The 14,856-nt window shown below is 39.2% G+C and overlaps 1 protein-coding gene across 1 annotated transcript in view; it reads left to right on the top strand.

Annotated features, from left to right (window-relative positions):
• The window catches only part of cpne2 (copine II), a 50,382-nt gene that overhangs the window by 18,699 nt on the left and 16,827 nt on the right, over window positions 1-14,856 (top strand). Inside the window, exons 10-11 of the mRNA XM_040034994.1 lie at window positions 827-886; window positions 14,022-14,155. Of these exons, the coding sequence (XP_039890928.1) occupies window positions 827-886; window positions 14,022-14,155 (194 nt within the window). The remainder of the gene's footprint in view (window positions 1-826; window positions 887-14,021; window positions 14,156-14,856) is intronic.

The raw sequence follows: 14,856 nt of genomic DNA, 5'->3' as shown, positions 1-14,856 counted from the left end.
AACATTGCTCAGAGATGCTGGTCCATGGTGACATGATGGCTTCACACAGCTGCTGAATCTTTGTCAGCTGCACATCGATGCTCACTGTTTTAAATATTAGCTCAAGAAGTTTGATCCATTAGCAATCTAAGCAGGAGCAACAAAAATAACTCACCTACAGTAGCAAATCAAATAAATTATCCGGCCTCTCATCACGTCTTAATGATCCATCTTAACACTCGACTCAGTGAATTTCAGTTTTGATCAACTGACGCACTTCTAACTGGGCGTTCATAACTCCACCTGAATAGCTAATTAGTACGATGGCTCAGAGCCCCACAGAGGACACATTAAGCTGAACCATGGAGTCTTTAGATGCCTGTTGGAATAACATTAAAGCTGTGTGCGTGCAATGACAAGCTTTCATAATTGATTCCTTTCCTTCTTTCCCTCTTTTTTTTTCTTACACACAATCATGAACAAGCCTTTGTACAGAGACACACATAGGGCACAGCGCATGAAGAAAATGGCTAATATAGTAATTATATTTGTTGGCTGGCAGCAGGGATTAGACTAATGACGGTAAAATCCATGCTAAATATTCATTGTAATTGGAGTGCTCAAACAAGATAAGTGGTGCTCTACTGGTTGCACATTATGTCACGAAAAACATATGTCAGGTTTGTTTAAAACATTTAAAAAGAATAATGTCTGTGTTTATGTTTGCAGCAAAGTTAATGGTGAATGATAGAAAATATAATTTCACTTATAGAGCTGATCTTCAGCAGATCAGTTCTCACTTGCACACTTATTTTCCTGATTTCTTGCTTTTTCCCCGTGTCTCTAGATTACAAGGGACTACACTTTTCTGGATTACATACTGGGAGGATGCCAGCTCATGTTTACAGTAAGTACGATATTACCTTGCATGTTTATATCTCTGCAGTAATGTTATAATGGGATATTGATCCAACTCTAACCCTGTCTTTTATAAACCAAAAGAAAAAGGGTTAAAAACAGAAAGGTGGTACTGATTGTTGTAAAGAGGAGAAATTGGGTATCGTGAAATGCTGAAATGGTTGAAATGGAAAATGAATGAGACAAATGAGGAAAGAAAGGGAGAAAGATAAACAACAAGAAGATATTTTACCAGAGGGAGGGGGAGAGACAGAGAGGCGTCATGGTCTATTTTAGTCTCTTGTTAGTAGAAACTCTTGTGTGTCCCTGATGATGTCACACCTTTTTGTGCAACTCAGTGAATGAGAGAGAAAGAGTCCTCTTTTATAGTAGCCAGGCGCAATCGCTGCCACACATTGAGTTGTTTTATTAATATATTTCCTATAGCACTCATGCAATGAGAGAGTACACACATATACACACATGCACTTCACTGCATGTGCACAACGACCCTTTTTCCCTCCTTCTCTATCTCTCCAACAATTTTCCAGCTTTGTGAGCTAGAACCAGGCTCCAGATGTAGCAGAATGAAGATAACGTAGTTCCTTACATTTTGTGGTATTTCTTGTAAAGTGTGTTCTCAGATTGGACATCTGTGCTCCACATTGTACAGTTATATTTGTCAAGATTCATGTTTTCTCTACAGATGTACTGGAGGAGAGTTGATCGTTTCTGATTATATAAAATATAATGAATAGTTTAAATATCCTCCATGCACTTTGGTTTTATTCTCTAATGCTGGAAAAAAATACTTTGAGTACTCATATAGAGTAATGTAAAAAAAAAAAAGTACACCCTTACAGTCTGAGCACCTCTGTAAAAGTATATGTTTTGTCATTTTGCTAGCCTGGAGCATTCGTGTGTATGTTAACACAATGCCAGCCAAATTCACTTTAATCTCGTGTTGTGCAATGCTCAGAAAATCTGCAAAAAAAAATCCAAGGGCAACAGATCTCAGTAAATGTTAAAGTTTATGATGGTACAATTAGAAAAGACACTGAATAAGAATGACTTGTTTAGGAAGGGTTGCCTGGAAGAAAGAAAACACAATAATCCCAAAAAACCCCACCCACATGTCAGCATGGGTTAAGTTTGCAAAGTTGTATCTGACAACAATGGACAGACAAGACCAAAGTGGAGATGTTTAGCCACTAAGTAAACCGTGAACTCCTTTGAACAACAAAGTATTGCAGAGTCAAATGTGAGGCCGATATCTAAAATTTGACTCAGATTAGTTGATGCCACAGGACGATGATCCCAGCAACACTACAGCAGAATGTCTGATAAAGAAAAAAATCATGGTGTTTCATTGACCCAGACTTCAGCATGAAGTGCTGTGGTCGGACCTTAAGATAGCTGTGCGTTAAAATCAACGCCTGCAAACCTTAATGAACTGAAGCAACAGGGCTACAATTCCTCCACAACGATCTGAGAGACTGATACAAAGTCATCCAGAAAACAGTTTCTCCAAGTTATTACTGAAAGTGGCTCTATAACCTACTGAATCATGGGGTGGATGAGTTTTTGAAAAAGTCGCTGTTACATGATTGCAAATGTTGGTATTCAAAAAAACGGCAGAGAGAAAATGCATAACCACTAGTGCTGGAGAGATATAACCTGTCCTGTACTCACAACAATAACTCATACAATGTGAAGTCAGGAAAAGAAGTATTTAATTAAATCGATGTAGCTCTACATATTAAACCGGCCAAGACAGGAAAGGCTATATTACATTTTTAATGCAAAGCATCTGGGATAACAGTTGAGTTCCATTATGTTTATTCTATTTAAGAAGGAAAAGGTTTAAATATTAACACGTGCACTTAGGTCAATCATGTAAATTTGCTAGATTTAGCCATATAGGCTAATTTTCATTTGCAGTCACTGGAGGTTAGTGCTATTCATAACCAAATTAATGAAATCCTAACATCTTTCAGGGAAAACCCACATGTGAACACATGTTGTGGGAAAATTAGTGTTGTGGGAATGTGCAGTATGCTGAATTTATCAGTCGAAATTGAAATGCGTAGGAGTTTGTGCTCAGTCAACATGTTTATATATATGCTGATTACCTTTTTAACATAAACTCTGTGTATTTAGGAGGACAAGAAGCAGTTTTGCCTCAAGGCTCTAATGTTTCCCAAGTGGACACATACATAGAAGTATCCTGTTTTATCTACTATACCTAGTATCTATTTAGCAAGAAGGCATGTGTGTGCATGGTGCAAGGGATCGTACGAAAGTTCATACAATTAGAGCACCCAAAGCTCACAGTACAAACATACACACACAGTAATAAACCATCGGAACAATGTGATGCGTGAATACCTGTAAATGACTACTTAAATGTTAAATAGATATGGAAATGTCATCATTACCCACCCAGGAATCTGTTTTCATTATTTGCAACATGTTGACACTGCAGAGTAGTTTCGGAGTTTCAGAGTAGCTTCCTTCTGTGATAGAAGGCAGTGTTGACTATTTTTCTGGTCTCAAGAAAGCTGTTGTTGTGCACTGAGCTGTTGAGGACTACATTTTGTCTGAAGCAGTTAGCTGCTAAAGCTGCTAATAACAATGATAACCTCCAGTGTCAACCTGCTATTTACACCTGAGCTTATTGGTGGAAATGAGGCTTTAAAAGAAAAACGAATAGTTAGACACTTGACTACATATTTACAATATGATGTACAATTTAAGTGAACATATGTTTCTCAGTTTCATTTAATTTGTCATTATTTTTGGTCTAAAATGTCCAACTTTTCAAACTGTCCATTACATGCTGCTACATGCTCAACAGTATGTGGTGCTGTGATGAGAGCAAAACACAGATTTTAAAGAATTTTGTTTTTAATTTTTCTCAGTAACTAAGATGTTTTTAGACTTGCTAGATTTTAGTTTGTCCAGCTAGCTAGAGTATAATGGAACAAGTGGTTACATAAGTAGCTACTTACTGTAGAAAGTGAAGCTGATTTTACCCACTTCGTTTGTAATCACTGAACAAAAATTACAGCCGATGAAGCCGTTAAAACAGAGGCATTATATAATCATGCTGTAGCCTCCAAAGGATGCAATGCAGATCCTATTTCATTGCTGAATTTTTGATAATTCTAGTATTTATTGAATGATAAATGGGCCTCAGTAGCACATAATTCCTCTTGTATATACTCTACTCGGCAATTGACAACCTGTTAAAACTAGAAGTTGGATTTCTGAGTCGTCCAGCTGTGATAGGCCTTGAGGTTTAGGGCCATTAGGACGCTCTATGTCCAGCCTTCTCTCTTTTCAATGGCTACCGTGAAGGTGAAACACTCATCCCCAGGTAATCAGCCAGCAGTCAAGTGCCCCAACAAAAGGTTGGACAGCTCTCAGCCATGGCAATGTTTCAGCGTTACTGAAAATGCAAACATCCAACACAATGTGTTGAAATATAATAATTACTGGAATTTGCAAACAGGTTCTGACTCACAGAATTGTTTAAATACTTTTTAATCACTTCCTCACTCAAGGCTCTGCTCTTCTGGAATGTGTTGAATTTCAGTGCAATGGGAACATTTTCCTGCAATAGTGGTGATGAAATGAGCAAATTTGAGGCAGATTGGTAACTTAAATCCTCCCTGCTCCCTCCTAATCTTTTGCCGTTTGTCACAAACCTGCAGCTCTTTCACTGAGTTACACACACACACACACACACACACATGCAGAGATATTTTACCTTCTCCTGCTTACAGGCGCATTTACTTCACACACGTGAGCACAAACGTATATCCTCCACACTCCATACTTCACACTAAACACTAAAATTGATTTTAAATGCAGATTCCATGGGTAAGTCATGACACACACACACAAAGCACAAGTTCAAAACTCACTGTGTTCATACAGATGTTTTCCTACTGCGCTTTGAACAACCGTGGCGTAGGTGTACATGCACACGTACACAAACATTACACCTCACCTTTTTATGCACGCTGACTGATTCAGACATGTATAATCTCGCGCAGATTCTCAATTACCAAAGAGTTCTCCTCACGTACACACTGGCATTTATATGCTCGGATTTTAGGACCTCGCTCTCTTTCTTCGTTCTCACGTACGCGGGGAAGCAGTCATGTACAAAAAAGCCCATCCTCACAGTCACACACACATGCAGAAAGAGCTGTTCTCCGGTGTTCAATCAGACTTAGTATGGCTATAATCCTAATCTCCGCGAAGGGGAAGTCTCTCCTCTGGGCTGCAGGAGCTTGAGGAGAGAGCCGCATTTCGGTTACACACTCCAACACAAAGAGACAGCCTGCTACTGCTGATAGGCTGTTTATGAAAAACATTTTTACTAAATTAAGATATTATTAATATCATATGTTTGATATCATTCAGGGGCCATATAGAGAACAATTAACATAATGGATTTTCAAGAATCGAAAGCAGACTCTTAGAGAGTATCTATAGCTTGTGTATATTGTGTGTATATTATACCACAGTGAATGAAACCACTTCTTGCGGTATAAGCTGAAACTCATATTAGTAACCGCTGTAATGGTCAAATCCATTAGTGTTCATGAGGAGAGTCATAGCTTAGCTTCCATGTTAAGGAAAATTCCAGTTCATTTCAATGTGTTCATTTCTACCTTAAAGACCATTTTATTAAGTATCTATTGCCAGTAGTAGGTTGAACTCCCCTTTGCTTTCAGAACTGCCTTTATTTATGGTGATTTGAGGCATAGATTCAACAAGGTGATGGAAACATTCCTCAGGGAGTTTGGTCCATATGACACCATCGCATAGTTGCAGCAGATTTGTCCACTGCACATCCATCATGCATCATGTCCCGTTCCACCTATTGGATTGAGATCTGGTGACTGTGGAGGCCATCTGGGTGTAGTGGATTCACCATCGTTTAAAAAAAAAATCCAGTATGAGATTATGTGAGGTTTGTGATGTAGATGTGTTATCCTGCTGGAAACGGTCATCACAAGATGATTAGTTAGCAGCAATATTCAGGTAGCCTGTGGTATTTAAATGATCCTCAGTTGGTTCTAAGGATCAAAGTGTGCCAAAAAAACATCACCCACACTATTACACCAGCAGCCTGAACCAATGATACAATGGATCAATGCTTTCATGTTGTTTACACCAAACAGCAGAAATCGTGACTGATCAGACCAGGCAACATTTCCCAGTCTTCTTCTGTCCATTTTGCTGAGCTAGTGCAAATCGTAGCCTCAGTTTGCTGTTTTTAGTTGAGAGTGGTGGCACCCAGTGTGGTCCTCTACTGCTGTAGCTCATCTGCTTCAAGGGTTGGCACGTTGTGCATTTACATGGCTTGGCTTATTTGAGTTCCTGTTACCAGCAGTCTGGCCGTTCTTCTCAGAGCTAATCTGGCCAGAGAACTGCCGCTCGCTGGCTGTTTTCTCTTTTTCAGACCATTCTCTGTAAACCCTAGAGATGCTTGTGTGGGAAGATCTCAGTAGATCAGCAGTTTCTGAAATACTCAGACCAGCCTGTCTAGCACCAACGAGCACACCACGTTCAGTCGCCTTTTTCTCCCATTCTGATACTCGCTTTGAACATGATCAAGCAGGTGGTCTTAAACATTTGCACTCTTCATCTTAATCATAGAGATTCAGTGTGCAAATGCATTGCAGCCACTAGCAGCATTAGGGATCTAATGCCACGCCGGCCTGTTTTGCATCTGTAAGGAAGTGAAGAGCTTTCAAGGATGGTAGTAGGTTTTGCTTGTTGTTTCTTTACCTTTTATGGAGATCTGATTGTTTGTTCTGGTCAATCACTTGTCTTTTTTTTCTTAGAAGGGAAAAACACGATTGAGACATTAATGTTCATCGGAACTAAAGCAGCATTAGTGGAATTACTCCTAGTAAACGTAATTTAAAAAATACAGTTTACTCATTTTTCTTTTGGATTCAAACTTTTCACAAATCCTAATGCCAACAGCATCTTACGCAGCTTCTCTTTTCAAGATTTTGGCAGCTTTATGTTGTTAAATGCAAGTGTAGCAATCAAATCTACTCATGATGATTTAAATAAAGATGATCGATCGCCACTTTCCTTTCCCTGCTGATATTCAGATTGCCAGCAATAATAACGATGATTACTCGACTTAAGTAAGTTGGCTCCCAAATTTAAATCCTCTTATCACTGTTATCTTTTTGCAGTGGATCTATTTTTGATTATTTTTAACTGGTTCACATCTCTTAAGATGAAATTGTCTCGTGAATTCATTTAAACTCATTTTATTTTGACAGGTGACTCATAACCCCTTTTGATCAAACATTTAAAAATTAAAAAAAAAAATGAGAGAGAGACGTAGACAATGGAAGGAGTCAACCTCCATTCAGTTACACATTCTGCCTTTCAGTGCTGCAGAATTTACAACATAGTTATTCTCACAAACATATTTTCATCATTTTCTTATCGTGACTACCTCGGCTGAAAAAATGAACAGAATGTCATGTTAATAACAGCTGCTGTGCTGCTGCAGAATGACACCGAATCAAAGAGAAAGTCGGATGCTACAATCTGTTCTACTATACCTTTTTTGGGCTAGTCCAAAGTCGGTGAAAGTGATTTCCTGCAGTTGCATCACATTTCACATGTAAAAGGGAGATTATGTCTTTAGAGCTAGTTATTTTTTTCCTGTCCTCTTTTTTTATCCATGCTTTTATTTTGTTTATCTAAAAAAGCATCAGCGTGGATAGCATGTAATTTTATTTCAAAGTTTTTAGTCTCCGCCGAGGTGGAATAATTAGTATGTCGATAAAAACAAAATAGAACAGAACTGGTGAACAAATCATGACATATAAGAAACACACACAGTGTGTGTGACTAGCAGCAATGTGGACACTAAAATGTCAGTAAAGTCGGCAGCTTGATAGGAAAGATAACTCGAAAATACTGTTTATAAAAAACTGACATAGCTTTTGGGTCTTTGTGCTGTGCTGCAGGGGTGTCGTCGTTTCTCTCCCCCCCACCACACACACACACACACACACACACACATTTAGAGGTTGCCACGGTGCCTTGCATCTTTTTGTGTTACTCAAGCCATCTGCATGTCCTCCTTCACACATCCATGAATCTTCTTTGGTCTTTATCTTTCCCTCCTGCCTGGCAGCTTCGGCTTCATCATCCTTTGTCCAGTACATCCACTATCCCTCCTCGGCACGTGTCCAAAGCATTTCAGCCTTGCCTCTCCTGCTTTGACTCCAAATCGCTCAACCCGAGCTGTCCCTCTGATATACTCATTCCTAATCCTGTCCATCCTGGTCACTCTCAGAGAAAATCTTAACATTTTCAACTCTGCCACTTCTAGCTGAGCTTCTTGTTGCCATCTTGTCAGCACAAGATGACTCCTAGTAGAAAAAAGTCAGATTGTATAGAAATCACTTTCTTGTTGAATGCAATTTGATATTTATTTTCAAAATTATTCTAAAATAAAGGAAAAATAAAGCGAAATAGATAACACAAGTTGTGTTTCAGGCAGACCTACTTCGTGGCCAAGTCACTGCCGTATGAGCGTGCAGGATTCCTTAACTTCTCATTCAGTTACAACCTTTGCTCATAAACTGACTGTGATAACGGTGATGGCCAAAATGCTCAATTCACAGTCTTCACAAACCAATGTGTGACATCACAGTGGTTAAACCTTTCTTTTATATGCTGTCTATGTGTCAGCTACCAAGTTACGGGCAAGTGGTAATTGATTGTAATTGATTCACTCCACTAAAGACACAAAAAGTAGTTTAAAAAAAAACCACATTGTTGTACATATCATAGCAGTTTGCCTACAAGCACTGAGTCATTCATCATTAGATACTTGGCACTGCTGTGATTTTTATTGTTTTCTTTAAAAAGCATTCAGTGGCTCCTGTGTACCTCACAAAAGCAAAAATATACAACCACAACCAACAAGACAAATATGAACCAAGAGCAGGCTTTCCCACAGTGGGCTGCAGCTTCTGCTTGTCACTGTCTCTTTATCGCCTCAGAGTGAGACAGAGAACAACTCCAGAAGATGTTCACACAGGCTCTAACACATTCATCCATCCCTCCATCCATCTATGTGACTGTTTAACTGCAAATGAGCCTGAGAGGTTCTGGCACGAGAACTGGCTCATCAGTACTCGACAGGGCGCAGCTGAGAAAACTCCAGCGTGATTGTCAGCATGTCTGTTATTTGACAGTAATTTGGCAGTAGTGGAATCCATCTATGTAATGCGGTCACAGGCGTTTTCTGCCACATTGCTGCGCTAAAATATCCAGTAATGAAATGCTCCTCCGTCACCCCATGATCATTTTAATTCTTGTACTTGCTTGTTAAAACTGTGTGTTTGTCATGGTGTGTTTAGTCTGCTTGTGTGTTCGCAATTACTAATAGCTTGAGGCGAGGAATAAGTTGGAAACAGAATGGTGTCGTCTCCTACTGTCATCAAATACACAGCCATCAAACTAATAGCATCTGTCACGGGAGAGGCCACTGGAGGAAAGATGCTGTAACAGTTTAGGGATGATCTTATGCCATCAATTTGGCGTACATATTTTCAGCTTCATAGTAAGACAAAATAAATGACACCAGAGGGGGGAAAATATGTACTACATGAGGGAAACAAAAAGCCTACTATACAATAAACCTTTTCTTTTTCTGCTTAGTGGTGTACCTGCAGTACTGTGCTTAAGTCTTAGGCTGCCTCTAATTTTGTTATTTCTTTGCTTCCAATGAGCTATTCTGTAATTTATTTAATAGATTTTCTGAAGGTCTTTCAAAGTACGTAACTCACATAACAGAAAATGTTTTGTTACTAGCACTTTTCTCCCATTTCTTTACTTACAAAAATGCCAAAAATAACAGTTTCATAGGCATAAAATAGTAGTCGTTTTCCACCAACAAGGTGATTCCCTGAGCTATTAGCTGAAACCTTGGTGTATCTTGGAGTCGCAGGCCAAGAAAATATCTACAGTAGATCAACAGTGTATTTAAGTCATGTCCTTAAGAAATATGAATAAAAAAGTCCCACAAGACTTAAGATCCATCTGGCCCTTCAATTGGTACATCTTCTTTTTGTTGAAGTCATTCTTAATGAAGGGGAAAGTGGACAAAAGGCTGATGTACGCCAAATTACACAAGAACTGAACTGAAAATCAGTGGAATTATGAGTGCAGAAAAGTACCGTCATATTTTGATCTGCCATGCAGTACCATTGAGACGGCATCTGAATGGGAACAGCTTCATTTTTTAGCATGACAATGATCCCAAATATTCTGATAATTCAGTAAAAGCATACTTGGATAGAAAAACACACAATGGTCAGTTATGGATTGGCCTCCCAGGCAAAACAACATTGCTGAAGCCTTGAGGGTTCATAGTAACAGAGAACTGAACAAAAGGCAGCCAGGATCCAAAGAAGAGGTTTGAATGTCTTAAAGAAACCTGGAGAACTATTCCTGATAACTACTTAAAGAAATTCCAAAGGAAAGCTTGCCTGAAAGAGTTCAGGCTTTGTTGAAGTATGAAGGTGGTCATAAAAAATGTTGACTTTGAACCTCATTAGAATTGTACAAACTCTATTTTTCCCTGATATAATGTACTTACATGAATTTATGTTTCAATAAAGTGCTCCACCTGTTTTCCATCTTCCTAGCAAAACATTAAGAAATGTGAAGAGGCTTTGCACAGTGATGCAGTCATCCGTGCTATCACAAATCGTAAGCAGACCAAATAGAAAGACTAATATGTTAGCAGAAATCTGATCTTGGCTATGATACCAGCAGTGAGAGATTCTAAAACACTTGACCTGGGCACCCCTGAGCCAGGCTTTTTGAAGCTTATTCTCAGCTATACCCATATGAAAAAGAAGCAGAACTTTATTTTTGTACGTGCTGTATGTCTCATAGATTATTCATGAAACTTGCCACTTTCACATCTAGTAAGACAGACAACCACACGCTTTCACATCCACACACACAGCCGATTTACACTCCCCAATTAACCTAACATGCATGTCTTTAGACTGTGGGAGGAAGCTAGAGCGGAATCCTATGCAAACCATTACTTCACACAAAAAGGCCCCGGCCAACTCCTCTTGCTGTGAGTCAACAGTGCTAATCACTATACCACCATGCTGCCCCTCATGCAACATAATTATAAGGATTAAGTGTGACTCAAGTAAACATTATATATTTGAGAAGAATGCAAAAGAGTCCACTTTGATGATGAGTAAATCGTAGTCTTGTGAGACTTGCATGAAAAAATAAACATGTACTGTTAAAGACAAAAGAATATATAATATTTTTTTCCTTTTTCTATATGTGTATTGTGTTGATGAAAGGAGTGAAAAACCAACACATTGTGTCAGTTTGGAGGCCTATAGGAGAATGTGGGAGAAGTGAAAATGAGGCTTCTTGGAAGTCCTGCTGGGAGACTTCAGAGCTCCTACTGAGTTTGACTGTCGAGACACACGAGAGACTGGGAAAGAGACACCAGCACGTTCTTTTTTATTTTTTCGTTAACCTGATCAACTGTCTTCTCTTTTCTACATTTTAGACACATCACATGTAAAGATGAATGCCAAGCTGCATCCATATATATACTCTCTGTTTGCAATGCTCAGACACCTATTTAGCATCAAGTCGCAGAAAAATAAAATACTCAGCTTTCACTTACTAAAACTGAAGCACACACTTTTTGGACGTGCTGTTCTGGGGGCAGCCTCAAGTGGCCTTCAGAGGAACTGCAGCTTTTGGCACTGTTCACTCTTCATTTTCAGACCCAGAGGTTGTCACTTTGTTTTAATCTGTCTTTTGTAATGGCCTGGACCTGCACTATTTAGATTTGTACACAGTGCAGATAACTTGAATGGCTGTAATGAGTAACTCATAATGAACAGAACTCCAGGCTGAATTGCCTATTTAGAATTCTAATAATGATTTTGCAAGAAGTAGAAAAAATATCTTTTTTTTTCCTTCTCGGAGACGAAGGAGAAAGCCAGTATTATGTGGAGACTGCTCTCGTCTGACTGTTCTCCGGTGACAGTCAGTTTTATATTGCAGCTTCAATAATAAATAATAAATCTCAATAATAAATTTGACCTGCTAAAATTCCAGCTGGCACCAGCTTTTGGGGGCAGATTTTTGTATGGTGAGGCATCGATTGGTTGATCTGAAAGTATATGTGCCATCTGGAAGAAATTATTCTAAAATTAACCAGGGGCAACAGTTCAAGGCTAAATTCAGGCTTAATCAGGGCAATCTCTACGAGGATTTAGTAAGCTGTGAAAATTCAGGTGTAGCGGTCAGAATTGGAAGATAATAACGCTTCAGGTAAATTTTACTTTCCCTCTGGAAGCAAATCCAATGACTGACTCGACTCTGCTGAAATGAAACTCTTTCACTCGGTAATGTTGCTGATGCAAAAGTGTGTTTCTGAGCCAAAAGATAAATGGATGTTCTTGTGTCCTGTTGCTTGGTTTCCGTGTTAGCTATGGGTTTACAAATAATGGCCTCATAAAACGTATTTGTTCACTTAACACCCTGAAGTGTGGTTTTCACACAGAGTGCCGAGGAACAATTTTAACAGCTAAAAGTAAAGGAAGGATGCTTTCAAAAACAGTTGAATTAGTGGATTTCATTTAATTGAGAAAAAGTAATGAAAAGAAACAACGTAAATGGATAGTAGACCAAATGCTTGTGGGTGTTTAGGCTTGTTTTTCTGCTGCAGAACGAAAGCAGTATGATCAGAGGCCTCACTGATTTGAGTGCGATGGATAAGAACGAAAAAATCGGTGCTTAAAACTTCTGCACAATTCTGTATGTTGTTGTCACATGCCCACAATACAAAACACAGCAGCACCCTAATTCTGTCACCCTGCATTTCTGTACCCATCACTCCTGCTTCTCCTGTTGCTCTTTAAACTCTTTCCTCTCCTTGCCCTACCACTCCTTACCTCATTTTCCCAATTTTCTCCCTTGTACTCACTCACCCCCCACCTTTGCTCCCTTCTCCGTTATATCTTTTCTCGGTCCTTGTCCTTACTGAACTAGAACATTGTTGTCTTATAATACACCAAACGAAAGACAGAAGAAGAAGATCGTTTTAGACTATGTTTAAGCTGATAGGAGGGAGGCGGAGATTGTGGGTCGGGTTCTTGTCAGCACACAAACCACTATTCACTGCCTGAGGAAAAGCCTGTCACTCTTAATCTCATATTGGGTTTGGCTGCACTTCCCTGCGTTTGTGTTTTCCAGTGTGTGTGTTTGCTGCATGTGGAAAGTGTCTGTGTGTGCTCATATATGTGTCTCCTGTACGTCACCCTGTGGTAATCTGTGTTAAAAGAAAAAAAATTTCCATATGATTTCGGGGTCATCGCATGATTTTTATTTGTCTCTATTTACCCCAAAAATATACTGTGGAACTGCATTTACCTTCAGTTTTACTGACCAGAATTCACTGTACATATCCTCGAGGCTCCAAATGTACTTTCATGTCTGTATTACAAATTACATAAATATCAGTTAGCTGTATAAACCTGGGGTTACAGTCCCACACGCTAACACAAATTCCTGTCTAATAAGGAAACACGCACAATGTTTCTTTTAGTGTTTAAGTTTGAACACAAATCCAACAACACAAAGTAAAGTTAAAATCCAGCCCAGAGAGACTTCGAAGCGAACACCACAGTGATTTTACTTTAGGAACATGTACAGGTGGAAATGAAGGCTACAATGCTACAAGCCTAGCTGCTGTTCACTGGTTTTGTCCAGTGGTTGCAGGGTTGGGATTCGCCATTCACATTCACGCACCCTGGCTAGCTGTGTGCGTGCATGCTGTCTGCAGGTGCTTGCAAAGAGCTGATGTTATGTTAGCAGTATGATGCAGGTAATTCTGTCCTGGACACATGTTGCATTTCACTATTTCCTTCTTGTTCGTTAATGAAAGAAAAATAAAAGTAATGCCAAAGTAATCGCCATTCCTCAGAAGTTTCAGACCCTCCACCATTGTCCTCCTCCCTGCACATGATTTGGAAATGAATGCAATGTGATAACTACTGATCTGTCACCTCTTTGTTTTTTAATAGGTCGGTATAGACTTCACGGCATCCAATGGGAACCCCCGAGAACCATCCTCCCTCCACTACATCAACCCACTGGGCAGCAACGAGTACCTCGCTGCCATTTTAGCTGTGGGACAAATCATACAGGACTATGATACGTGAGTATTTAAATCAAATCCTGTGGGGTGGTGCAATGTTTTTAGTCAGTTTAGTGCAAACATTTACATTTTGCATACGTTTCTTGCAAAGAAAGGTCACAGTAAGGTCGCAGTAAGGGATGAGTGAGGCTGGTTGATGTAAAGGTTTATCGTTTCACTGCTGAGATCCATAAACTGTACAGATAAGATGGACTTAGTCTCTGTATCCTCATTTTTATATATTTTTACTGCCTTGCTGAAGCGTTGAGCCTTTATAGGAATCTCTCAATAAAAAGGCAGGCCTACCCAAAATTATACCCTGCTTTATCATATATTTTACTCTAAACAGCCCCAGAATTTATAAACTAATTATCATGTTGCACTGAAGAAAAACTTGAAACTGCTGATTAAGACCACAAACTCATTACGAAGTCAAAATTAAAGTAAGCAGTGATGTCATTTTATCATGGAGCATTCAAACTCTGCTCCCAGCGGTTCATCAAAAAGATAAGGGTTTAGAGTAGCTGCGCATTGACTTTTCAGACTATGCCATGTTTATATACAGACTATGCTAATCATATTAACTTGTGAACCACAAAGAGAGTGACTGGGGTCCTTAAAAGAACAACAATGATGCATTGGTTTCAGAGCATTTTGACGAAGACATTTACATATTCCAGTTTTGAAGTTTGAGCTTCGAGCAGTTGAGGCTTTGTGGAAAG

This window comes from Simochromis diagramma, unplaced genomic scaffold (assembly GCF_900408965.1).
Source record: "Simochromis diagramma unplaced genomic scaffold, fSimDia1.1 OVJJ01000333.1, whole genome shotgun sequence".
NCBI classification, from domain to species: domain Eukaryota; kingdom Metazoa; phylum Chordata; class Actinopteri; order Cichliformes; family Cichlidae; genus Simochromis; species Simochromis diagramma.
This window is presented reverse-complemented; position numbering and strand designations above follow the sequence as displayed.